The sequence below is a fragment of the Lygodium microphyllum genome, chromosome 5 (genome assembly GCF_053477565.2).
Source record: "Lygodium microphyllum isolate KBCC chromosome 5, Lygodium_microphyllum_v1.1.10, whole genome shotgun sequence".
NCBI lineage: Eukaryota > Viridiplantae > Streptophyta > Polypodiopsida > Schizaeales > Lygodiaceae > Lygodium > Lygodium microphyllum.
In genome coordinates, this window is record NC_141139.1 from 59,873,436 (window position 1) to 59,900,030 (window position 26,595).

General features: G+C 41.0%; 1 protein-coding gene across 2 annotated transcripts in view; it reads right to left on the bottom strand.

Annotated features, from left to right (window-relative positions):
* TOP6B (topoisomerase 6 subunit B) overlaps positions 1–26,595 on the bottom strand; it is a 77,590-nt gene that overhangs the window by 3,335 nt on the left and 47,660 nt on the right. The window contains exons 12-16 of one of the 2 annotated variants that reach the window (XM_087677880.1): positions 16,639–16,754; positions 15,126–15,211; positions 14,904–14,976; positions 14,800–14,816; positions 14,488–14,626 (exon numbers count right to left, since the gene is read on the bottom strand). In XM_087677880.1, the coding sequence (XP_087534006.1) occupies positions 14,488–14,626; positions 14,800–14,816; positions 14,904–14,976; positions 15,126–15,211; positions 16,639–16,754 (431 nt within the window). Of the gene's footprint in view, positions 1–14,487; positions 14,627–14,724; positions 14,817–14,903; positions 14,977–15,125; positions 15,212–16,638; positions 16,755–26,595 lie in introns of both variants that reach the window. The other variant, XM_087677879.1, reaches the window with a different exon arrangement.

The window sequence follows — 26,595 nt, forward strand, 5'->3', positions numbered from 1 at the left end:
GCCCAAGTGCAATCTACCTCTCTTGTGAAGAGTTCCCTGTAAGGATAAGATCATCCACATACAAAATAATCAGCACACGACAAGCACCCACAACCTTATAATAAACGTTGGGATCATGAGCTAATCATTGGAAGCCACTGTGAATAAAGAAGCAATCAATCCTCTGGTACCAAGCACAAAGAGCCTACTTCAAGCCATAAAGGGTGTTCCACAAACTATAGACATGGTCCACCTCCCCCTACACAAGAAAACCTAGAGGCTGTGAAACATAAATCTCCTCCTCAAGCACACCATTCAAAAACACAGACTTGATGTCCATCTGGTAGACGGGCCAATGATGGTGTGCAGCAATAGCCAAGATAGAATGAATAGTAAACATGCTTGCCGTGGGAACAAAACTCTCAAAATAATCAAGCCCAACTCACTGTGCAAACCCCTTGGCAACAAGCCTAGCCTTATGCTTGTCCAAGGAACCATCTGCAAGATACTTGGTCTTAAAGACCCACTTCACACCAATCACTTTTCGCCTTCGAAGAGGCGGTACCAACTCCCAAGTCTAATTCCACTCAATAAAATCAAGCTCATCCTGCATGACCTGACACCAAACATCATGTGCAAGAGCCTCCTCAACTCTAGTAGGCTCACGCACCTAGAGAATCTAAGACATAAGGGCATAGTTCACATAGAGTGAATGATCCCACTAGGCTTGTAAACGAGCTGATCTACATGGTCCTAGAGTAGGAGCAAGAAAGTACAAAACACCTTCGTTATGCATGAGCAGCTGATACCACCTAGAAATGTGGAGAGGCTCATCCCGCTGCAAGGGAGTAGAGGAAGAAGACAAGGCCTCCGAAACCTGCAAAGCACCTATCTGGGAAAGGGACTCCCCCTCATTAAGTGAAGGTACATCCTCCTCATCGTAAAAGGGCTCTCCAATGGACGGCGGATCATCCCCAGGGGAAACCTATGGGGGTGGGGAAGGAGTAGGTAAACTCCAAGAAGAAGGAGCCCTCAAAGGTGGTGGGGAAGCTAAGGGGAGGGAGGCAGAGGAGGGGAAGAGAAAGAAATCAATGACGAAGGAGGGGTGCTAAGAGGGAACCTCGTAGGAAGAGGTGGAACCGAAGGAGGGAGCGGATCCGTTACCTAAGAAGAATCACCTACAATAGAACCATCAATCGGATCCTCGAAGGCTGAGACCTCATCAAAGATCACATCCTTGCTCACCTTGATCTTTTGTGTCATCGTGTCGTAAAGCCAATAGCCCTTCATGGTGGTGCTATGTCCCACAAAGATAAGCTTTCGCGACTTAGAGTCGAGCTCGATCTGCCTTTTTTTCTTGTCCACATAGACAAAGACATCACACACAAAGATGCGAAAGTGAGACACAAAACGTTTCCGACCAAAGAAAGCCTCATAGGGAGTCATGTCCTACAAAGCCAAAGTAGGGGATTGATTGCAGATGTGAACCGTAGTCACCACCAGCTCACCCCAAAGGGAATGAGGTAACCCTTGATGCTCCAGCATCGATCGGGGGCCATCTCCAACATGGTCCAATTCACACGCTCCACCACACCATTCTCCGATGGTGTGTTTGGATGGGAATACTCCACCCGAATACTGTGATTCCTACAAAATTGAGAGAAGACATGAGAAGTAAACTCTCCACTGTGATCGACTCACACACCGCAAACCTTGAAGGTACTATACTTCTCACCAAACACCTTCACTCACAAAAGGAGTACGCCTTGCTCTTATACTCCAAAAAATAAGGCCACACATATTGATTGAAGTCGTCAACAATCAACATCAAATACTTGGCCTCCCCAAGGGAGGTCATGCCCATAGGTCCGCAAAGGTCCATGTGCACTAACTCCAACAGTGTAGTAGCCCTCCTAGTGGCAACCTACGGATGCAGCTACCAATGCTACTTGCCCCTCAAGCAACTCGGGAGGCAAAGGGTGTGAATAGGAGGGAAATCTGGAAGTCCCTCCACCATCTTCCTCTGTGCAGCCTATCGAATCGCATCCATGTTGAGATGCCCATAACGAGCATGCCAAAGCAGCCCAAGCTCGTGGGAAGTCCTCACAACTAAGGCTGTGAGCATATAAAGCCCACCCTCATGTGTATCTTTCCAAAGAGCCGCTCCTATAGACAAATATAAGTACAATATCATCGGCATAAAGCAATAATGGTATCAGCACTCCAGCTAGGCTGGCTCCGGCCCCACCAGTCCTGTCCACATATTCTGAAATTTCATCTATATACAACCCAAATAGTGTCCGTGAAAGTGGACAGCCTTGTTTCACCCCAATGGTGCTATTGACTGTATCTGAGATGCCCTCAGGTGTTCGTACTCTGCCCGTCACTGTCTCATACAAGGCATAGATACTCCACTATATCTCTACAAGCACATCAATGTTTTGTATTCTTCTCATGAGTCTAGCGCGTGGCACTGTGTCAAAGGCCTTGCGAAAGTCACAAAACAGCAGTAGATTTTTTTCTTGAATGCCTTGCCTTCTTCGATGATTGCCCTCAATGTAAAGATATGGTCTAGAGTTGTATATCCCCTCCTAAAGCCAGCCTGGCCTTTTGATCTCAGGCCATGCATCTCGGTCCATTCACTCAATGCTTGTTCCACGATAGAGCCATATATCTTGGCCAACATGTGTCCAATCGTGATAGTTCGGTAGCTACTAGGTAGCGCGGGGTCTCTACTCTTAAAGAGCGGCACAATAATATGGTCTAATCAACAAGTTGGAAATCCCTCACAAACTGCCCTATTAAAGATGTGAGCCAGCGTTGGTGCCAAAATATCACAGGCATGCGCGAAGTGTTCAGCCACTAAACCATCATGATTTTAGGCTTTTCCATTTTTCAGTTTCCATATGGCATTCCTCACTTTTTTTTCGTGAAAAAACTGCAATTTGCTGGTCTTGAGGTTGAGGGGAGCGGCATAGGCTCTTGGCCAGGAACATCATAAAGTGTGCAAGCATATCCATGCCAATCATCCGGTCTAGTAATCTGTAGGGGTGGCTGGTTCTCATGCATCTTTTTCCATGCTCTCTTGCTGTCCTGCCCCAAGAACATGGAATACATTTCTATTTCTAGTCTGCTCAGGTATTCCCGCTTCTTTTTGCGTACCAATCGTCTGAAGAGTGTTCAAGCATGCTTATGTGTACATATGCCAAGTGCCATCTCTCGCTGAAAACATGCTCGTGTCTCTCTGCACTCATCATCATACCAGCCATTCTGTGGGGCATTACCTCGTGGAGGTTTATCTGACGGTGTAGTGTGTGGAAAAGCGTATGCTGCTGAAGTGTGTATTATCTCCGCCAACTGTCCTATAAACTCATCCAGAGAGGCCTGTGTGTCTAGCTCCCTCAATGCATCTCGCACAGTGGTGATGTATATGTGTGAGGTCGCTTCCACAAAATCATAGCGTGGTAATTTTGGTATGTGTGGCTATGCTTCGTATATATGCCCATATTGCATTGTGAAAGCTAGAATGGCATGGTCTGCTGCTAATCCAATTGGTCTGTTCAAGATTTCAAAGCTTTTTATGTCAAGTAGCAAGTTGGGTGATCCAATCAAATAGTCCACTGTGCTTGACCCTTTCTTGTTATTCCAACATGTGAAACCATTAGATCTTGGCCACTGTGGCAGCTCGTTAAGGATGGCCAAACCATGTGCACTTCCCAATGCCAGTAGGTGTGTTCCATATTCTGTTATCTCTCTATCTTGGGCTGATCTAACTAATCCCACTTCATCTAATGCAATATCTCTAAACATCTCATCACTAGTGTCAAAGAAAGCAGATTGGTTGCTTCCTGTGCGTGCATTAAAGTCTCCTGCTGGTAGAACATCCCCAATTCTCATGTATCTCATTATGTCCTCATATAGTGGTGTATACGGGGATGCCTCTTTAGGGGCAAACTTAGAGTATGCAGGGGGAAAATAGCATATGGCAATATACATGTCTCGAGTTCTGCTTGTATGTAACCTGATCCACATGTATCTTGCCTTTACATCTCTATGTACCACTTGGACTGTATCTCAGAGCTCTTCTCTAAATAGAATTGCCACACCTCCTGATCCCCTCGTCCCTCCAAGCTGCCTAGGCTGAGGGCGATATACACTTTCCCATCTATATCCATATACATCAGGTAGACGGCTGTCTTTGCATTGATCTGTCTCACTATACATAGCAATTTCTATCCCTTTGAAAGTATCCTCAAAATAACCTGCATCTGTCTTAAGGGAGTCGTTGCAATTCCATAGTGTGAACTTCAAGGTCTCATAGGCCGCGCACCGTCATGCTGTTCTTTTCTCTGTGATGATGACTCTTCCATCTCTATAGACAGCCCATTTACCTACTTTCTATATCCAACCACTCTTACGTGGAGTGCGCGTGCCCGTCTTTTTGCCTCTTCTTCCAAGGTGGCATTCATAACTTCCACTTTGTTGCCATGCATTCCTTTGTTATTTTTTGCCACATCTATCCATTCTGCATTTTCTTTGACGGTATTCTCAACATTCTCCATTTTCTTTTGGGTGCCTTCCACCACACTTGCATAGGTGTGCATATCCTTTTTTAAAACATCCATTTCTTTTTGTAGTTCCGGTGTGATTTGTGGTTCCTTTTGTGCGTCCAGTTTCTTTTTGCATTCCTCTAGTTCTTCTTGTAGATTAGAGATCGTTGAGTCTTTCTCTGCCATGTGTTCATCCAATGTTTGTCGCATCTCCTTTTTTAGTTCTTCCATCATTTCAACTCGAATCCGCTCTTGTATATCCTTTTCCATTTCCTTCCTCATGGTACGATTTCAGCACGGAGTATGGTCAACATCTCCTCATATAGTGTTTCATTAATTTTGCGGGATGTCTTCTCATATCTACTCGACCCTGGAGAGACATTCCAATCTCGGGTTTTACGCCCATAGGTTTTGTATCTTGTGTTCTTTGGCCATGTATGAAACATTGCCTCCATGGTTGGTTTTGTGATTCCTTCATTGTCAGTTTCTTCCATCATGATTATAGTATGTGCTATAGCATAAAACTGTTTACAGTCTGACTAGAGTAGTAAACCAGTAACATAAATTATCACTATAGCATGAACTGACAGTATCTCATAAACTGTCAATGTGATTGCATCATAAGATATGACTGTAGCATGAACTGTTAATATAGCATAGAACTGTCAATCTCACATAAACTATCACTATAGCATGAAATGTTAATGTGCGTTAGTCTGAAATCAAGCAAGTCTCCAGTCTACACAGCAGGCAAGGTTCACATCAGTCTGAGTGCATCTGCAATCTCAGTACATTCACACAGGTCTGCATTCACGTCAGTCTGAGAGAGTCTACAGATTTCTTATACAGTCACAATCACGACCCAAAACTGTCCCATCAGTCATTGCGCATCTCTGCAGATACTGTTCACAAGGCCCACCACTATTTACTGCAGGTACAATCCATCATTGTTCACTTAGTACTCATTCGTCACTGCTGCCACAATACATTCCTCACTGCTGCCACAATACTCATTCGTCACTGCTGCCACAATACATTCGTCAAAGTACATTGCTCTGCCAAACACGTATGCTAGTGTCACGTCTGTCTCGTCCGCATCCGGCTCGTCACGCCTGTCGCATCAGCATCCATCCGTCGTGCCCGTCACACCAGCGTCACGCCCGTCACGATCCCGTCACGACCGTCTTGTCAGCGTCACGCCCGTCACACCCGTCTTGTCAGCGTCACGCCCGCCAATGTCACGTCACGCCCATCACGCCAGTATCAGCATCAGCTTCCCGTCATATTCTAAGTGATGGAAAGGTCTTAGCACATACATGTACATTGCCAGTTTCTAATTTCAATTATCTAAATTTTAGCAATTTTTAAAAATATTTTTTTTTATAATTGCTTTTTTGTCAGGATAAAAATACACCCTTGATGTTGCTACCAAAGGCATCACGATCAATGTTGATCGCTTGTGACAACGCCGCAAAGCACTGGACGCTTGGCGGGTCATTTTTCAACTAATGTCGAAGGCAAGCACTTGGATAGTCTTCAACGTGTTGATGCACTCTGAATTGATGGTTGAGCGCTCAAACGTGAAAAGCCCCAAATTTTAGTGAAGCAATTTGGAGAAATTGCCTCAATTTGAAAAAGGCCCAATTTGCATGCAAACAACCCAATGTTTTGAACTTCAATTAATTACTTTAATTTTGGTCTTATCTAGTGGATGATGGGCTGGCACATAATCTAACAAGTCAACACACGTGGCTGGTGGGCTATGGGCACTTCTCAACGAGGTGGATTGGTTATCATGGCAAATAAGAACCATCAATGTCTGGCAAATATGATGAGCCCCACGTGAAAAATGTGGCAAACTCGGCCATGCAATTCAGCTGAATCAAAGGATAGACATGTGACAGATTTTTTTGCAAGTTGGCACCTAAAAGGAGCCACGTGGTGTACAACAACAGCCGATTGGGGAAGCATGATAGGCAAGAATCATGGCAAGGTAATGTTGAAGCTAGGTGGCGTCTGCAAAGAGATGAGCAAAAGAATCAACCAGGATAGGTAGAGGAATCGACTAGGACAGTCGATAACATGTTAAGTTGGAGACGACAAATCCAAGGCCAAGGCGGGCCATATGGATAGGGGGAGCGAAACGAACTAGGCAGGCTAGCGCTATGGAGCAAGGCGCAGGTCTGGTAGTAGGGCCTTGTGAACAATGACCTGTATGGCACAATATGAAACCAACCTTCCTCCTCCGATAGGGTGGTAAATCCTTGATTACAACTTAATTACAGTAGCAAACAATAAATGCAAATTTGAAAATACAAATTTACCTATTGATCTTGGACAATGCACACCCGATTGGCCCCAAAATTGGCGCCCCTTTCAGTATTTCTTTAGCTTTATTGAAGAAAAAGTTGATTTACAATGGGATTTTCCCAATCCCTTTCAGTATTTCAACTCCCTTTGCTATCCAAAGTGACCGGCAAGTCTTTAATCTATTTTGCCCCTAGATTCGGGCACTCAATTGGCCTTCACCCACTTCATAGACGATGGAAATGCCCCAAATTCAATGGTTGGCTAGTCCTCCACTTGAATTCAACTGAATTTCACCTTCAATCTTGTTGAATCCAAGTCTTGGAGCTTCCAATTTCTGGCATGCTTTCTAAGGCTGCTGCTAAACCCTAATTTCTACTGTAAATTAGGATTTATAATAAAGAAATTTGCAATTTCTCAGCCTCCAATGGTCCAAATGATGAGATCTTCAAAGCAAGGCTATGAAATGGCTGGGAGATGAGAGGGAAAGCTGTAGAGAGGAAAAATTCAGAGTTTTGTCGCGAAGAATGGCTGAAAATCTATCAAATGCAGCTACTACGCTGCCACAATAGCTTATAGATGCAAAGAACTAAATAAAATCAGTCATTTACTGCTGCTACCTTGTCTCAACAGCTTGTAGATGCTGTCTCTTGCTGTTGATTGGTCTATTCTTACCCTTGGTAGCCTCAGAAGGTCCTCCAATGGCTGCAAATCAAACCAGCAGCATGCCCTCTCTCTCTCTTGCAGGCTGAATTTATAAAAATGTCTCTCTAACCTCTAAAGACGTTTTTCAATCTTGCATGGGCATTTTTGACAAGTAATAACCTTCCCAAATGGTTTTTCCAATATTTTCCACAATTAAATATTAATTGTCAGTCTTTAAATACTAAAAATTAATCTAATAATTATTTCGATGCCCTAAAAAATAATCTGACTGGCCAATAATTAAATTAGCTAGGCAACTTCCATTCCCGAGTGTCTCTACGCCATCTTTGACCATCAGATTGGTGTTAGGTACCATTAAACGCCACTTCTCTAGTGTCACCAACTGACACTTATGGCCAAATGGATGGCCTAAGCCAACAATTGGCACCAGATACTACCAAGTACCTATGCGACATAACTTATAGCAACTTTTGCCTTTGACATCCCGTGATTTCTTCGAGTCCTGGGCTCGTAAATTTACTTTAACCCCAATTGCACCTCACATGTGCAACATTTACTTAATCATGTAATTAAAAATTAATCTGCATGTTAAGTGAGGTTTCCAAAATACATGTCCTCATGATAGCCCTCTCCTTGAAATCCTTGCAATCGTCCTCGATTGCACTGTCAAATGCATCAAAAGCAAAGTACTACACTGGAATTTCCATAGGGCATCATAGTCAACACAACATTGCGCACTGTTATTCAACCATTCCTATGCCCAACATATGCTGAAAATTACCAGCTAACATAACATTGCATAAGACTCACAAAGAATCTCAAAAACATTGCCAGATTATCATGTGACATGTCTGTTTCTCATGAGCTCAACTCATCTAGCAAAACCAAACCATTGCATAGCATAACCAAGCATAAACTATGTCTAAAACATCAATGGCATCATAACATATGATGTTATCCATGGAACTAGATGTAAACCATTGAAAATTGAGCATAATCTGATCATAAACTGATCACTTGCTGATCTGAGAACTGATCACAAACTGATATAATTGTGACCTCAAATTGATCACAAACTCATTGCAAAAACTGACCAGCAATCAATGCAAAAACTAATGCACAACTGATCCAAAAAGTGACCATAAACGGTTCTCAAGCTGATCAAAAACTGAGTTGAAACTGATTAGAATTTTTGTCTCAAAATTGAGGCAAAATTTATGCTAAATTGATCATAAGCTGATGCAAAAGTATAGTTCCAGTGCCCGGGTGAAACTCATACTCATCTACATACATCTCCCAGTGAATAGCACACTAAGTAGGAATCTCATGGAAAACATACTGTCAGCGTAGTACTTTGGATGCATGCTGAATACATACGAGAGCTGTCCATAACTAGAGGGGAAGTGCTATCTCCCCCTTGAGTAAGCATCAGGCAATACTTCGGAACCTTTCTCTGCTGAACTTGATGGAGCCCAAACTAAAGTCGGCTCTAACTGAAAGGCATCTAGGTAAAGCTACAACAACTAAGGATGGTCTGTCAAGTCATCCTCTTCCATCCATTGGTGAATAATTCTAAAATTTCTCCCCCTTGAGCATCAGGCAATACTCCGGACCCTTGCTCTCAAACTAAAGTCGGCTCTAACTGAAAGGCATCTAGGTAAAGCTGCAACAACTGAGGATGGTCTGCCAAGTCATCCTCTTCCATCCATTTGGCATCCATTTGTGAATAATTCTAAAATTTCACCAAGTATCTCCTGGAAACTTTACCTTTGACCTTTCTTTCCTTAGGTGTCAAAATTTACTCAAGTACCAAAATCTCATCTAGCTCCTCAACCTAAGGCTGAATTTTAGCAGACATATCCTCTAGCATCACCATGAAAAGGCCTCAAGAAACTGACATGAAAGGCATTGTGTATCCGCCAATGTGGAGGTAATTTCAACCGATATGCCACATCGTTGATTTCCTCCAACACCTAGAAGGGCCCATAGTATCTCATACTCAACTTCAGATACAATCTTTCTTTTCCTTTCATCTTTTTCAGCCGTGCCTTTTCAAAACACAACAATACATAATCACCCTCTGCAAACTGCAAAGCATGTCTGTGTCAATCAGCTGTCCTCTTTTGCTTTTCTTGTGATCTTTGAAGTGCATATTTTATCTTTGCATAGGCTACATCCAAGTTTTCCGCATAACGATCAGCCTCAAAGATCTTATCCTTAGTTTGCAGAATAGGTAGTACCTTCTTGCTACTCTCAACCACCTCATATGGAGCTTTGCCCGTAGAACTATGCACTATGTTATTATAAGCAAACTCAACCAAGGGCAAATAATGCTCCCACTGTCTTGTGGTCTAAAACATAGCACCTCAAAAGATCTAACACTGTGGAATTTGCTTCCTTAGACTGACCATCTGTCTGCAAATGGAAGAATGATAAGAATTTCAGCGTGGTACCCATTTTCTCAAACAAGCCCTTCCAAAATAAACTGGTCATTCGAGGGTCTCGATCACTAATGGTCGACTCTCGCATACCATGATACTTAAAGATGTGCTGCAAAAACAATCGTGCCATATGATCAGCCTTTATTTTCTTCCTGACCAGAATGAAATGGGCTTGTTTGCTAAACATGCAAATGATAGTCCATATTTCATCATTCCCTGAAGGTGTCTTAGCAAGCTCAAAAATAAAGTCTATTGCAATGCTCTGCCAAGGCCTATCTGGAATAGGCAAGGGCTGCAATAAACCCGGCATCTTTTGCCTATCGTGCTTTACCTTCTGGTATATGATGCATGTCTTAACAAATTGTTCTACATCATGCCTCAAAGTTGGCAAATAAAATAAATGCTCCACTGCCTTAACCGTGGCATCAATACCTCTGTGTCCTGCATACGGAGAAACATGACTTTCAGTGATAACTCTAGGCCTTAATTGATTTTGTGACACATAGTCGTCCATGCATCATCAAAAATCCATCTCTTAACACAAAGTGTTCATGCCTTTGGCCATTGCAAAGCTAATCATAAACATTAGCAAAGTCCGAATCAGCAACAACATTCTGATAGACCATGCTGACGGCTGAAATTTGTGGCTTACGTGACAGTGCATCAGCCACAACATTCTTTTTACCATTAATATGTACAATCTGAAAATGAAACATAGAGAGAAAATTCGCCCACCATCTCATATGCTTCTCTGATAACTTTGTTTGCGTCAGAAAGTACCTCAAAGTTTGATGGTCTGTCTGCACTATAAAATCAACCCCCAACAAATAATGTTTCCACATAGACAACGCATGATTTACAGCCAATAGCTCTTTCTCATAGACCTGCAAATTCTTTTCTACACCGTGGAGAATTCGGCTCTCATAAGCCACAACTCGGCCGTCCTGCATAAGAATAACCCCAATGCTGTTACCACATGCATCACATTGAACTATGAATGACTTCCTTAGATCGAGTAACACAAGCACAAGATCTGAAGTCATATTTTCCTTCAACTTTTCAAATGCTAAAATTTCCACTGTTGTCCATTTAAATGGCACATCCTTCTTCTGCAAGGCATACAATGGAGATGCAATTTCAGCAAACCCGTGTACATACTTCTTGTAGTAAGAACATAAACCCAAGAAGCTGCGGATCTCATGCACATTTCTCAAAGGTGGCCATGATCATATTGTTTCAACCTTTGCAAGGTCCATGAGAATACCATCAGCCGATACAATATGCCCCAAAAAGTGGATTTCATACAAGAAGAATTCACTTTTCTTGTCATTGATAACCAGCCTATGGTCACGCAGTTCATTGAACACGATATCCAAGTGTTTTCTATGCTCTGCCTCATTCTTTGAATAGACAATCATATCATCAAAGAAAGTGCCCACAAATCCTCTATGTGGCCGGAAGATACAATCCATCATCCAATTAAAAGTGACAGGAGCATTCGTAAGTCCAAAAGACATAACAAGAAACTCATACAATCCAAAAGATGTCCTAAAAGCTGTCTTTGCACGAGAATCAACCGCTACATGCATACGGTGGCACCATGCTATACCAAGCAATACATCACAACCCTCAAGGGAAGCAATGAAGAACTCTTTGTTGTCTACATATCCTTGTATGTGCAACCGAAGCTTTCCAATGAGCAATGTGACAGGCTCTGCACGGCCTTTACATGCCATTCCAACTTTCCCCATGGGTCCTATCTTATCCTCTCTGATGCCTAAACGGGCGGCCATGTCAACAGAGATGAAGTTGGCTCATGTACCATTATCAAAGAAAATCAATGCATATTGATCCCTAATTTTGCCCCATGCTCTGCACAACTCAGTAGCATCATCATTGGGTTGTTCACTAACAACATCGAGCACCAATCCCACTGATGTTTTGAGCTTCTTTCCTTTGGAATCTCCCTGATTGTTTGATTTTTCAGCTTGCTACCAATTGGGTCAGTCCCTTGCAATGTGTCCCTCCTATTTACAAATAAAACATTTATTTGTAGCCATCAATTCCCTATGTTGTGCCAATGTTTTCAAGCCCTTTCTTTGTTGTTTAAGCCTCTTTTCAAGCTGATTTTCAAACCTACCCCTTTTCTCAGTCTTAAACAACTTTTTATCTAGCTTCTCTCCACTCTCTAGGAAGTCCGAATCCTTCCCACGCAGCAAATCATCGACTGTAGCAACAGTCTCTATAAGCTGAGACATGCTAGACACGGTGGATTTAATGCAAAAATCCTTGATTCCTTTGGGCAACCCACAGACATATTTTTCCACTTACTCATGAAGAGGTACAAGGCGATAAGAAGTAATAGGCAGCAATGCATCCCAAAACTTCTTATTATATTGCTCCAAAATCTTATTAATATGATGTCCACCTCAAAGGTACTTGTCAACCAATTCGATGCAAACATTTTCTTAAATTGTACCCACGTTGTGGAGGGCACTCACACTCAACCGCCAAGATCCACGGACCGCTTATTGTTTCAAGCGTTTCAAGCGAGCTCTAATGGCTATCTCTCACCTAGCCCATGCGCCTTCGAACCTACGAGTGTAGTGAGCTTACCTCGATGCTGAAATGAGTTGGCTCCTTCCTCGCACACACCAGTAGCTCCATGATCCTAGATGCTAGCTCAACCCTCCTCCATTGAGCTCCATCCACCATAGCTGCGCGCGCGTGAGAAAAGAGAAGAGAAGATAAGAGAAGAAGAGAAGAGGAGATGGTGAAGAGCTTCTATGAGTTTGAGCATCATGCTACTATGTTACACTAGGCTGCATGAACCAGTCTGGAGGTGACAAGATCTCTCAAGAACTGAAGGGAAGTCCTCAAAAGAACACGCCATGCCTCCCACTAGCTTATTGAAGTCAAACAACAATCGGGTCACTTTATTCTTAAACAAGCTACCATCCATTTACTTTCATTTTCTGCAACAAGTTATTTCGTTGTCCCAATTGCTAACCTTCTATGAGTTCGAACATCATGCTACTAGCTTATCAAAGTCACTTTATTCTTAAACAATCAGGTCACTTTATTCTTAAACAAGCTATCACCCGTTTACTTTCATTTTCTGCAACAAGTTATTTCGTTGTCCCGATTGCTGACCTTCTATGAGTTCAAACATTATGCTACTACGTTACACTCAGCTGCATGAACAAGTCCTAAGGTGACATGATCTCTCAAGAACCGAAGGTAAGTCCTCAAAATGGTATGTCACTCCTCTTCTCCTTCAAATAAAAAAGCATCCTAAACTAGTCGGGGGCAAAATATTCCCAAAAAGAATACATTGCACTAACTGCCACCACCAAGGTCATGTGGACAAGGAGTGTTGTTCCAAAGCTCAAGGGTAAACCCCCCAAGGCTTCTGCTCCCCATGCCCATCAGTCCTTGAGCACACCGACAAGTGACACTCCCCTTGGACAGCCTAGAGGGGGTCTTACCCCCATGCTTGCTCCCATTCTTTCCACTCCTAGTGCCCACATGACCCAATGGTGGCCTACTAGTAAGGTGGCATATGGACAGCCCCCTCAATCAATGCCTTTTACAATACTTCAAGGCTGGGCTAACTAGTCTTGTGAATCTCCATGGATAGACTTTAAATAAATCCATAGACCCATCTAGTCACTCTTACAAGAACTCACAATGCATCCATCCGTGTGGCTTAGACATGGAAGGATTGTTCAAAAGAGAGTTCAATGTGGGAGCATGCCAATTTTGTTTTCGAAAGTGAAAACTAATCTTGAGGAGGTGTCACACATTTTAAAGTGTTAATTGATTATAGAATACACATGCATGGGGTTCACAATGCACAACTAATAGCACATACAAGGGACGTATGAGCAAGGGCTTAGGCCATTTAAAATACAAGGCTCCAGCCAATTAACACATGTCCACAAGGGCTAGACCCAGATAAGTAGGTGATGTGGCAAGCATGCACACACTTACTAAGACTAAGGTCATTGATTAATAAAATAAGATCGTATCAGCACACCAAACTAAATCATCAGTCCACCCTTGGGCCAAGATATGTAAAGCATCAGGCACTACAAGCCCATACAATGTTCCTTTTTGCATCACATTAATCAAACATAGCAGCAAGGGATATGTAGCAATAGCATATGATAAAAGACTAAAAGGGCACCCTTGTCTTGCTGATTTACCAAATGTACATATTCCAGCATCAGGTCAGTAGAGATTGGGAAGTCCCATCCTTTTATTTCGTCAGTAAATGACCTGTGACATTTTTCTTGGAAACCTGCTTTAATCATAATCTAAGATACGAAATCCTAATCCACTACAACAAGAGATTTTCCTATATCCATGCACACATGCATGTATATCTTCATGTTTGTACATGCATCAGAAAAGGTGACTTGCCATTGGAGCAACTAATATGTCTTCATCATGTACAAATATCATAAACATGATATACAAAGGATCAATCATTCTAACCGTTTAAGAAACCAAAAATCAAAATACTTAAGAAGTAGGCATACCTTCACTGCAGATGCAATTTCATCAATGTCATCTCCAATGTACTCTTTGCCTGTGCCCTTGAAGGGTATTTTGGTGCTCACAATGCTGACAAACACCCCAACCTTATCCTGATTTTCCTTGATTTTGTAGTTGCTCCAGCTGATTTAGAGAGCAGTTAGCACACCCATTTTTCAACCCTCAGATTTTTTTTCTTCCAGAAAAAACTAATGTGGACATGACACATCAAAGGTACAGACTTGATACGTTTCATTGCTGTGCGTGTTACAACATCTCCTCCCTGCTCAAATAATAGAGGAATTCGATTTGCAAACCTGAAAATGTTGAGGCCCTGCAGACACATAAGTATATTTAGCACAAGTAAGCATGCCCAAATACATGTAGAGAGTGTAGGAAGAGAAGGATGTAATATTATTACTGGTTTCACATCTTTTCCACCTAAACTCACTCCAGCTTCAACAATGAAGGGGTGACCCTCAAATACCTGTGGGCTGAGCATAAAAGAGATGAGAACGCACAGAAGAAGTAATCAAAAGGACACTCATGTAACAATCAGCACTTTCTATGTTTGTGTAAACCACTACTTTTGTGAATTTTGGTGGGAATTTATGCTTGCAGCAGAGACCCAATGTGCCCTCACCTGCCCTGATACGTAGCAACCATATCAGGATGCAACTCCTTCATTATACCTAGTCGAAGATTATATTCACCAGCAGGGCTCAGGCACTGAAAGAGCAGCAAAAGGAACCAAAGACATGTAATTCAGCTTGCCCTTTTGGGCAGTATGGTATGGCTTACTTTCCCTTTAAATATTATATGTTCAGATTTTGTTCAAAGCTTTGATTTGATCACCAAGCTTTAGGTTTAAAGCATCTAACATTTAAACAGTCATACAAATAAATGAATCTTTCTTCAAGCACCCACATTAGAATGTGTAAGGGCTAACGATGTGTGTTTATATCACTTGTAAGCATTTGAAGTTTGTTGCAATTCTGAAAAACATAAATTGAGGGCAAATTGCCTACATATTACTAGAGGGACACCAAATATCCCTCAGCGAAGAGGGATTGTCTTAGAGAATGAGCTACAACGAGAGGCAAATTGCCTACATATTTCTAAAGGAAGACCCAATATCCCTCAACGAAGATGGATTGTCTTAGAGAATGAACTACAACAAGAGGTAAATGCCTTCATGTAGGCAACTTTGTCGCAGCAAAAGCACTGCACAAGCAGCCCCTTCATGACAACCACAAAGAAGGTTCAACCAACCAACAATGTCTTTCTGAGATACACTACAAACTCATTTGAGAAAACATCCACATGGTCTACAAAAAGATTGTATAATGAATGGTACTTCCGCTTTTTGTTTTTAGCTAAAAGAGCAGTATGTGTAAAGGCTATACAAAATGAAGGGCAGAAGTGTAACACAAGAGTTGCCTGCCACCCTAGGTTGGCTGCTCTGCAGGAGATCAAAAATATTGAGTAGTACTTCAGCTTTTTGTTTTTAGCTAAAAGAGCAGTACATGTAAAGGCTAAACAAAATGAAGGGCAGAAGTGTAACGCGAGTTTCCTGCCACCCTAGGTTGGCTGCTCAGCGGGAAACCAAAAAGGGGAATGAAGAGCTATTGCTTGGAGGAGTGCCATAAACTACACACCAAGAGATTAGCCAGTCTTCTCTCATAAGTGCCAGGGTTCCCTAAATATCCAAATATCAGGAAAATTCTCCCTAAGTAACAGTCATGGTAACTGACTGCTGCCAAAGAGATGCCCAACATCAAGCAGGAGACCCAAAGAAAGAACCTCCCTAACTTGTAATACAAAAAGGGTGGCAAACCATCTTCGCATTGATAATTGAAACAGGGTAGTGAAGAGAAAATTGGAATCGGATATTCAAAGCACAAATTGGACAGTAGGAATAGACTAGAGAGGTAAGCTCCCAGCTTGTGAATTCCTTATTAGAGTTAATTGGTAGCATTGCATCTGTTATCAAACGACAGATGGTTTGCATGCAGAGGTTTCTGTTTCTCGTGTTTCTCTATTAGGGTGCACTGTAGTGCACTTATTCCTCCAGAACATTCATTTCAACCCCAATAAGTTAGTACCCATATTGAACTTTGCACAACTAAGCTGTCTAATACTAATGGAAAGTATACCTCCCCGCTAGGTTCATCGAATTTGGCTTGTCGAAACAGTTGATGAATTCGTACTATTTGTTGATCCGTCAAAGACTTTACAGACATCTTAGGTAAGAACTCAGAACCCATTTCCCCTGCAGAAGGTAAGGCAGCAGGAACATCAGAGGGTTTTCAGAAAAGCCTCAACTTTGAAATCCCTTCCCTCCCTCCCTCTCACAGCCCTGTTATCAAACAAACAATGAGAGAGAGAGAGAGAGAGAGGGCACACTTTCGTTAGGAGGTGGGGAGAGAGAGCTTAAGTTTGAAGTTTGCATGCAAGGGTTTGATACCAAGTCTTCTCACTTATCTTTCTCAAGAAGCACTTTTTTGGCAGCTTCTGAATTTTTCAAGCAACTAATCTTTTGACTATAGAGAAAACCCTTAGTGATTGCTTGTATTTCAAACATCAAATTTCACTCAACAAGAGTATGAGAATTTGAGATAGTAGTTGGTCTGAGCAGTCTTTATGTTGATAACGATATTCGTGTAATCTAAAGGGATTGGAACTGGAAACCTGTAACCAAAGTTATAATGTAGTAAGGTAAACAGCTGAACGAGATGAAAAATGGCTGAGTCAAGGTGGTTATCACATACCACCAGCAAGTTCCCAAGTTACACAATAACTACAATTCTGTGAAACAAAGATCATGATGAAAGATACATCTGTCCAATTACTTGAGCTATATGATTATTTATCTGCGAATGAAAAATTAAACTCAAGACACATTAAGATACAACTGTCCAATTACTCGAGCTATATGATTATTTATTGGTGAATTAGAAATGAAACTCAAGACCCATTTGAATATGTTCTCTGTAGGGAGTTGGACATCAATGGAAAAAATGCCATTTTGATGTAAAAATACCACTTCCAAATTGTCTTTACAACTATATGACTGTCATCAGTCTAACAGAGTTGCCTATCTGGTCTCTCCAAATAATCAGATAGTTTCACGAGAGTCCAAACAGTACTACCCAAGTTGGCCTTTGCTTACAAAGTGGTGATTCCAACCTACTTCAATCATCAACACACCACATTACACAATAAACCTCAAGGTTGATAATACAGAAACAAGATATACTTAGGAAGACTCAACAGCATTGGATTGGCCAATTAAACCTTAAGAGCAGGGTTGTCAAGTACGAAAGGTACGATATGGTACGGTACGAAAAAATATGGTACTATTTGGTACCTTATGATTTTATAAGGTAAGGTACGATATTAGTACGAGAAAAAAACCAAAAACTTGGTTATTTTGGATTATAGACCATAGAACACATGTTTAGAGCTAAAATAGCAATGTCACTTGAGTTAATAGGATGAATACATGAGGATAACAAGGAAAAACCTCATGCACAACATGCGCAATGCGCTACTAGAAGACAGATGGGAGTGTATAGTAATACATCGAAGAACAAAGCAAAGTTTAGGGTGGATGGACAAACGGGCTCTTCATTCTTTTGTGTGTGTGTGTGAGATGAGAGAGAGAGAGAGAGAGAGAGACAGAGAGAGGCTTGGTAGTTTGGAGAGAGAGAGAGAGAGGAGGGGGGGAGGGATGCTTTTGGAATTGCATACTCATCTTGGAAGTTGGAAGAGAGAGAGAGAGAGAGAGTGTGTGTGTCTTACGAAAAAAAAAAAGAGTGTGTGTGTGTGAGAGAGACTTGGAATTATGATAATAAACATAAGTCTTAGAAGTTGGAAGATATTGTATGGTCTAGTCTTTAGAAGCCAAAAATAGCCTGTTTTTTGGTACGAAATGGTACGGATACGTACCGTACCGTACCGTACGAACCATACAGAACGAACTAGTCCGTACGTAGTATGAATGCAACTATGCTTAAGAGTAATTCAAGTGTAGAAGCACTTCACTTCTACAGCTACATGTCATTCTATAAGTCGACACTACTCTCTAAAGTGAACAAGTTTTTACGAAATATATAAGACATGTTGATCTATGGATGTCCAATGCTCTTGTTATTCATTGACTTGTTAAAATAATCTGTGTGATCGCCTGTGGAGCTTGCTTTATTAAGGCTTCTACATCCTCGGTCATCCTTGTGCATGTGGCCTGTTTAAAAATCGTTAATTCAACCTTTGGGAGCTCTGTTCATAGGAGTTTTATACATGTTTCTCTCTGAGAATCTTTGCAAGAGCGGCTAAACTTGGACTGATGTCCGAAATCTCTTGAAGGAACTGAAGGACTAGACAGTGCTGATTTGCGGATGCTGTCATAGCACTCGTGACTTTGGCAAACCTTCATGGTGGTCAGAGAAGCAGGTTTACTTTCCTCAATTGGTGTTTTTTTCTTGTGAAGATCCTGATATCTACTCACGTTTCTGTGGACACCTTGGAAGATCATGGTTTCTTCATTATAAAGCAAATTGTTCCTTGAGTTGAATCTCACATGGAGTTATTGTGATGGTGATTGAAATCAAAAGTGGCTTTGATACTCAGAGTGCTTCCTTTCAACTGAGCTTGCCAGTCTTCTTGGGATCTTAGGTTATTTTTCTAAGGCGTTATGCTTATAACTGCAATTACTTGTCAAGAGTAGTTAGCAGCTTCTTTGCTGTGATTCACTTGACTTTCTAGATATTCCAAGGAGTAGAGTGAGTGGCCAAATCCGCTCATACAGTAATATGCAGTCTGCAATCAGTAATGCGATCTGACATGCTGCAATTGTGCAGCTCAAGATCCTAGTGGGTGTCAACAATGCTCATGTTGATGAGCCAAAGTTATGAAGTGCTCATTTGGTAAGTTGATAATTCTTCTCAAAAGTGAACACGTTCTTAAGAAATACAAGGCAGTTTCTCATTTTGTCTGAAGGTTGCTGGTTGTCACTTTTCATCTACACATGGGTGCACCTCACTTCAGAGGAAATGGTGTTTCTGAGCATGTTGCAGCAAGGGCTAGGCTACAACCCGTCACATAGCCTACCATGAAAGTCACATCTCAATTGATAATCTGGCTACGGGAGTTGTAAATCCTTGCAGCTAATAGTCAGCCTTATGTTTGTCAAGATGACTGCTATACCTAGATACAATCATTATGCAAGGCTATTTAACTCAGCCAATAGTTAAGAACTACCATATACACTGTAGTCCTTAACTCAGCCAATAGTTAAGGACTACAGTATACACTGTCAGGGGAGGTCAAAGTGAAAGGCCTTAATCACAAGGATTCAATAAGAAAGAGTCACAGAGAAGAGAGATAAGAAATCTCTGAAAGAAAGAGTGTATTCTACAATAGAGAGACAAGAAATATCGAGAACCCAACTATAGGATAGTCTTTGATTCAAATCTTATACACCATACATGAATCCAATTCAGACAAGTTTGAAACAATAGCTCAAGATAACTTCACTAAGACGATAGCTCAAAAACCCTGTGCGCATCAATTCAAAATCAAGACATAAACCCCTTTGCCAAGAACAAAACCTATATATGCATAGATTTCATTCAAGACAAAGCAACCCACCTAAATCCAAAAGCTCTATACTAGAGCTTTCAAAAGACACTTATTTCAGCCTAAAATAAACTCTTGCATTAAGACCTTCAGCAATAAATCAAGAAATCTTCGATTTTGTCTATACTATGTCTCACCGGGATAGTTACAAGTAAGAGAAGGCACCCGAATCAAGAGAGCTCTGACTGCCAAAGCTATGGACTGCAGCATTCGGCATGTATACCCTGTATCAAAGCAGTGATCTACTGTAGATCAAACCACAAAAGTCATCAAAGAACTCTCCTTCATCAATTCTTGCACTCTCTTAGTGGTTCCCTACTATCAAATGCTTGAGATCATGACCAAAATGCATGCAAATCTGGAAGAAATAAGGACAGCAGTAGTGATGCCCCTATTATGCCCTGTACTAAGCCATAAACTGCTATAAATCAGTCCATAAAAGACCTCCAAGAACTCTCTCTCTTCAAGCTTTGCTCTCTCTTGGCGTTACCCTACTATGAGCTGCTTCTCTTCATGCAAAAAAAGCACCAGATAACTCCCTTTTCCTTCACATTTTTTATCAGTGAATTCTCTGCAGATAGCACCCCTATTCTTGCTGAAGTTGCACTGAATTCCTTGCCCTTATTCACGTCAAATTTCCACACAAAAAACCCTTCCTAAAGGCCTCAAAAGCATACATTAAGGCTAGGTAAAACTCTTCATGTGTAAAGTGTTCTAAAGACATCTAAACTTAAGCATGAACCACATGAACTTGTCGAGTAACATAAAGAAGACTAAAGTTCCACTGAACATGTAAGCTACTTATTAAATCTCTATGTCAAGTCACCGAACTAACTCAACTCCTCATGCAAACAACCCAATAAGTGTCAATGGGTGTATAAGTGAACTCCTCAAAAAGGCAGACTCTTTCATTGTTTCATCCATTGGACATGATACCACACGATATCCACCCCCTCTAAACCTACACATTCTTCAGTGTGTGCCACAATGCCAAATCTCGGGGTCAATGCTTTTCACCCACCATGATTAGTCACTCCCTGCTCTCAAAAACTTGTCAATTAGGACAGCCCTATACAAAACTACTCATAACTTTCCAACCATAACTCGGATTACAAAGTTTCCTAAAGGAAAACTGAAGCCCTGGTTCCAAAATAGAAGTATAACTTCCCTAAAGACACCAAAGTCAAATTCCCTAAAAACTCTACATAGCCGCTGTCCTATTTTCCTACATGCAGTCTACTACAGACATCGACCTTCTAAAGCATATATCTTACGGGTACTTACTCAATTGGCTACCAAACTTGGTAGGGATCTTCCTTAGGTGTGAAAGTACACCTTGGATGTGTTGCGCATCATCAAAGGCTCCCCAATCGACACCAAATTTCAGAACATTAAAGTTTCCCAAAATTGCCAATTGTAACAACCTACTTTACAACCTGTATGACAATACTTATGCTCCTACTATAACTACTCTAAACCTGCTCCTCCTAGGGCATGTGCCAAACTTCTTAGTCTTCAGCAGGTTCAAACCCTTCATCTTCTTCATCTTCATCTTCATCATCTTCTTGATTTTCCTCTTGCTCATTTTTTATACTGCCATCAATAAGGTCAATGTCCTGTCCATCCTCTTCATATGCACCTAAATATCTTCCCTTAAACAATTTGATCCTCTTTCTTGCAATTGGAATCTTCACATCTGTACCAATCAACTCACAAAGAGCATAATCAACATTGTTGTACACCTACTTAACAATGTAGGGACCAAACCATCTCTTAGAAAATCTTCCTGATAGTACTATGTGGATTGTCCAAGTTACTAATATGCACAAGTACCCAATCTCCATCCTCTATAGCTCTTGGTCTAAGTCTGTGCCTTTTATTAAACCTCTCTTTGTTTCAAAGCCTCGCTGCCCTCAATCTTTCTGTGGCAATCTCTATGTTAGCCTTCTTTCCAACTAATGGATCCTTAGAGCTAGCAGCTCTTCTCTAGTCATCCCATCCTTCCATGGCAATACACTCCCTTTGGATCCCTTAAGCTTGGCTTTCTTTCCAACTAATGGATCCTTAGAGCTAGCAGCTCTTCTCTAGTCATCCTGTCCACCCATGGCAAGACACCAAATCATACAATTCTTCACTATCTCGTGGTAGTGTCATTGCAACCAATTTAACTTTCTTGTCCACATTTTGGTACTTTGTCTCTAAAACAGCTTCAGTCCTTTTATTCAAACATAATCCTTTCTACGTAACAAACTCCTCTATCACTTGAAACATATCCAATGAGCAAAACCTATATCATGTTGTTTTCAGCCATATTTTCAGATTTCAATATTGCTGAAATTTCAGCCACTGTGTCCACAAAATCAGTCTATCATACATGCTAGAGATGCTCTCATCTACTGCCAATAATCCATACTCTTTCATGTCTTTTTCAGCCTTGCATATATATAGTCTTTCACCCCTATTCATGCACTCAATTCTTCGAAAAACATACGGAACTTGCTACTATAATTCCAGTAAATCTTGCCTAAAAAGCATCTATGCCTATAGTAGGAGGCGAGGGCTTTCTCCACACAAAACCACACTAGTCTTGCTTATAGTAGTGCTCACTCAAAACCTGGCTCCCTCTTTTATGTTTAGTGGGAGTGCATAGTCCCTTAGCATGTCTCTATTTCTAGCATGATTTACACATACAATCAAAAACTGAATAGCTCTTTTCCCATCTCCACTTCGTTGAGAAATAGACAAATGATGTAAGCTCCAAGAAGAGCTGTCCTGAATCCCATATGCACAGTGAGGAAAGTGGAACAACTCAAAGTCTATAAAGCATTGTACTTGACTATGAAATGAATACAATGTCATGATGCTTTGTACTTTCAGTTAAGTGTCTTGTCATTGTCAATTCTACACAAGATTGTGTTTATGAGTCCAAGCTAATCTATCTTGGAACCTAATTCACTTGTGTAACAGTTTGTCTCTACTTGTCCATGTCATTATGAACTTGGTCTTCATCTTTGATCCACCATAGCTTGTGTCATGCTCTAGATCTGCATCCTTTAACACACTTTTGACTCGTGCATAAGCTAACCTGTCATCCAACACTTTTGTTTCTCTACAAACAACAATGATATATGGCTAGTAGAAGTGTCAAGTACAAAGAAATGTTGATCATCGTGCACATCACTAATGGTAACCCTCACATTCGGGCAAGTTGCATAAACATCCCTAGGGAGTTGTTTGCTGCCCACATTCTCCATCTATGATCAATATGGACCAACCATCCATCGTTTTCATACACACTTCTGACCATTACGTTGATTTTTGACCCACGGTCAATAACTGCAATACATGGAATCTCAAGCTCCCCAATCTTCACAATTGTCTCTATCATTGCTCGAGCCCAATGATTTTAGGTGTAATGACATCTAGGAATTAAACCTAAAGTTTTGTCATCATTATAATGCATCAGCCTCACTCCCCTTTGTGTATTGCTGCAATTTACTGATCTTTCAACCAGTATATCAGCTTTTGCACCTTCAACCACCACATTTACACCAACAGTTGTATCATCCTTATAGTCCACATGTATACCCTACAAACCAAGCTCTTCTTCTTTCTGCGCCATGGCATTTGTTGGTTCCCCAAGAAACTCTCGTTTTCTTTTAATGATATCAATAATTTCTTCATGAAACTCTCTTTCACAATTCCAAGTACTTCTCCAAGAGCAAACTCGACCTCGTTGTTTAAGATGAACTCTTCAAGTACTTTCTTTAAATCAGTTGCAATCTCAATATCCGAATGCAATTTGTACCTTGGCTAATTTCCCCTTTTCTTCCAATCCTGCTTTTTCTCGAGATGCATCTTTCATCACATGCTCTGGAGTAGGCCTAGCAGAAGCGCAGGCTGATCCGGATTTCCATGAGTCGCTCTCTTAGAATTACCTGCATTATCCTCATCCCTTTTCCTTTTCTCTTCCACAATCACATCCATGTTTTGAGTCCTGGCAAGATAAGCATAAGCTGAAAATGAATCCACTGGCGCATCCCAACCTGTCATCTCAAAAATGCTCTTACTTGCACCAATTAATTCAGCCCTAAATATCTTATCCTTTTCAACTGTGTAAATTGCATGAGTCCAACTCTCTACTTTACTACTAGCAATACCACATCCAAGAGCTTTTTCAACCCGCAACCCAAAAGTGACAACTTTCACTGCTGCACATACATTCCTAGTAGCCATATCCTCAAGCAATATTTGCATCCCACCTTTCTCGAAATTTGGGTCAAGTGGAAAACTTGTTTTGTGCAAATGAATTTTTTCTTCTTTTCAAAAAATCATTCTTTCTAAAGCAACCCAATACATATCATAGCCTCTCTGCTCATGTAGAGGATTGTCACACCATATGTACTAATGAAAAAATCCCTCTCAAGTTGAAACCTTAGGGGTTGCATCCCCCCCCTTTTCATCAAGCTTTGCAACCTTAAGTTGCACATCATGCATCCCTTTAACCAACTTGTCCATAACATTATCTTTAACAAAAGGTACAGCTATAGACATAGGCTATTTTACTACAAGCTCTATTACCTTACTAGAGCTTGTAAGAATAATCCCAACATGCAATCTAGCCCTTCTTCTTTGCCTCTTAACAAGCACAGAGACAACATATTTAACATTCTGCCAATGTGTTTTCAAACCCAATTCCATAGTTTCATCTTCCAAGAGCTCTTCCAAGCTCACTTGCAAGGTGTGATTTGTAGCCTACAAAAACAACTCTATCTCTTGAGTCTCTAGAGCCTACTACTCAATAGTGCCCAACTGATCAAACCTGTGCTCAAACTCACATAGTAACTCTATAGCTGCAAGACTTTTATTAGACTTGGTAATCCATTGCCATGAAAGTTCTACGACTAAACAAGACTGTGTCCTCAATGAAAAATTATTTTCCTAATGCTTTCTTGAACTCACCCTAGTCTGAATCTTTCATATACAACTTAGTGATCCCAAAGCAATCCATTTTATCTGCATACATCTTTAGATAGGCCAAAACATTCCGACCATCACACAATTTCAACTAGCTTTCAACCTGCAAAGCTTTAGTAATAACAGATTCATGCTTTGTAGATGTTTGCAACTGTATAAAAGGTCTGCAAAAATTGTCTCACTTCATCTAAAGAACCTATAAAAGGTCCCATAGCATCCTCCATCTTGTAACTCTTCACACAACCTTTCATGTCAGATTTACCAAATGTCAAAAGGGAGATTAAAATCAAAGGCCTTAATCACAAGGATTCAACAAGAAGAGTCACAAAGAAGAAAGAGAACAAATCTCTAAAATAAAGAATATATTCTACAATAGAGAGACAAGAAATATTGAAAACCCAACTATAGGAGAGTCTTTGATTCAATTCTTATACATCATACATAAATCTAATTCAGACAAGTTTGAGACGATAGCTCAAGATAATTTCACTGAGACAATAGCTCAAAAAACCCTATGTACATCATTTCAATTGATGTGCACATCAATCCAAAATCAAGACGTAGATTCCTTTGCCAAGAACAAATCCTGTATATGCATAGATTTTATTGAAGACAAAGCATTCGACATGAATCCAAAAGCTCTGTACCAGAGCTTTTAGAATACACTCATTTCAACCCAAAATAAACTCTTGCATCAAGACCTTCAACAGTAAATCAAGAAATCTTCAATGTGTCCATACTTTGTCTCATCGGGATAGCTATAGGTAAGGGAAGGCACCTAGATCAAGAGAGCTCTGACTGCCAAAGCTATGGACTACAGTATTCCACATGTATATCCTATATTACAGCAGTGATATGCTGTAGAGATCAAACCACAAAAGTCATCAAAAAACTCTCTTCCATCAATTCTTGCACTCTCTTAGTGATTCCTTTCTATCAAATGCTTGAGATCGTGACCAAAATGCATACAAATCTGGAAGAAATAAGGACAGCAGTAAGGCTGCCCCTATTATGCCATGTATTGAGCCATGAACTGCTGTAAATCAGTCCATAAAAGACCTCCAAGAACTCTCTCTCTTGGTGTTACCCTACTATGAGCTACTTCTCTTCGTGAACAAAAAGCATGAGATGCGAATTCCCTACATTAGATGGTGCCCCTGTTCTCCCTGAAGTTGTGCTGAATTCCTTGCCCTTATTCACACCCAATTTCCGCACAAAAACCCCTTCCTAAAGTCCCCAAAAGCATACATTAAGGCTAGGTAAAACTCTTCCTATGTTAAGTGTCCTACAAACATCTAAACTTCAGCATGAACCACATGAACTTGTCAAGTAACATAAACAAGACTAAAGTTCCACTAAGCATGTAAACCACTCATTAAATCTCCATGTCTGGTTACGAACAAACTCAACTCCTCATGTAGACAACCCAACAAGTATCAGTAGGCGTATAAGTGAACTCCCCATGAAAGCGGACTCTTTCACTATTTCCTCCATTG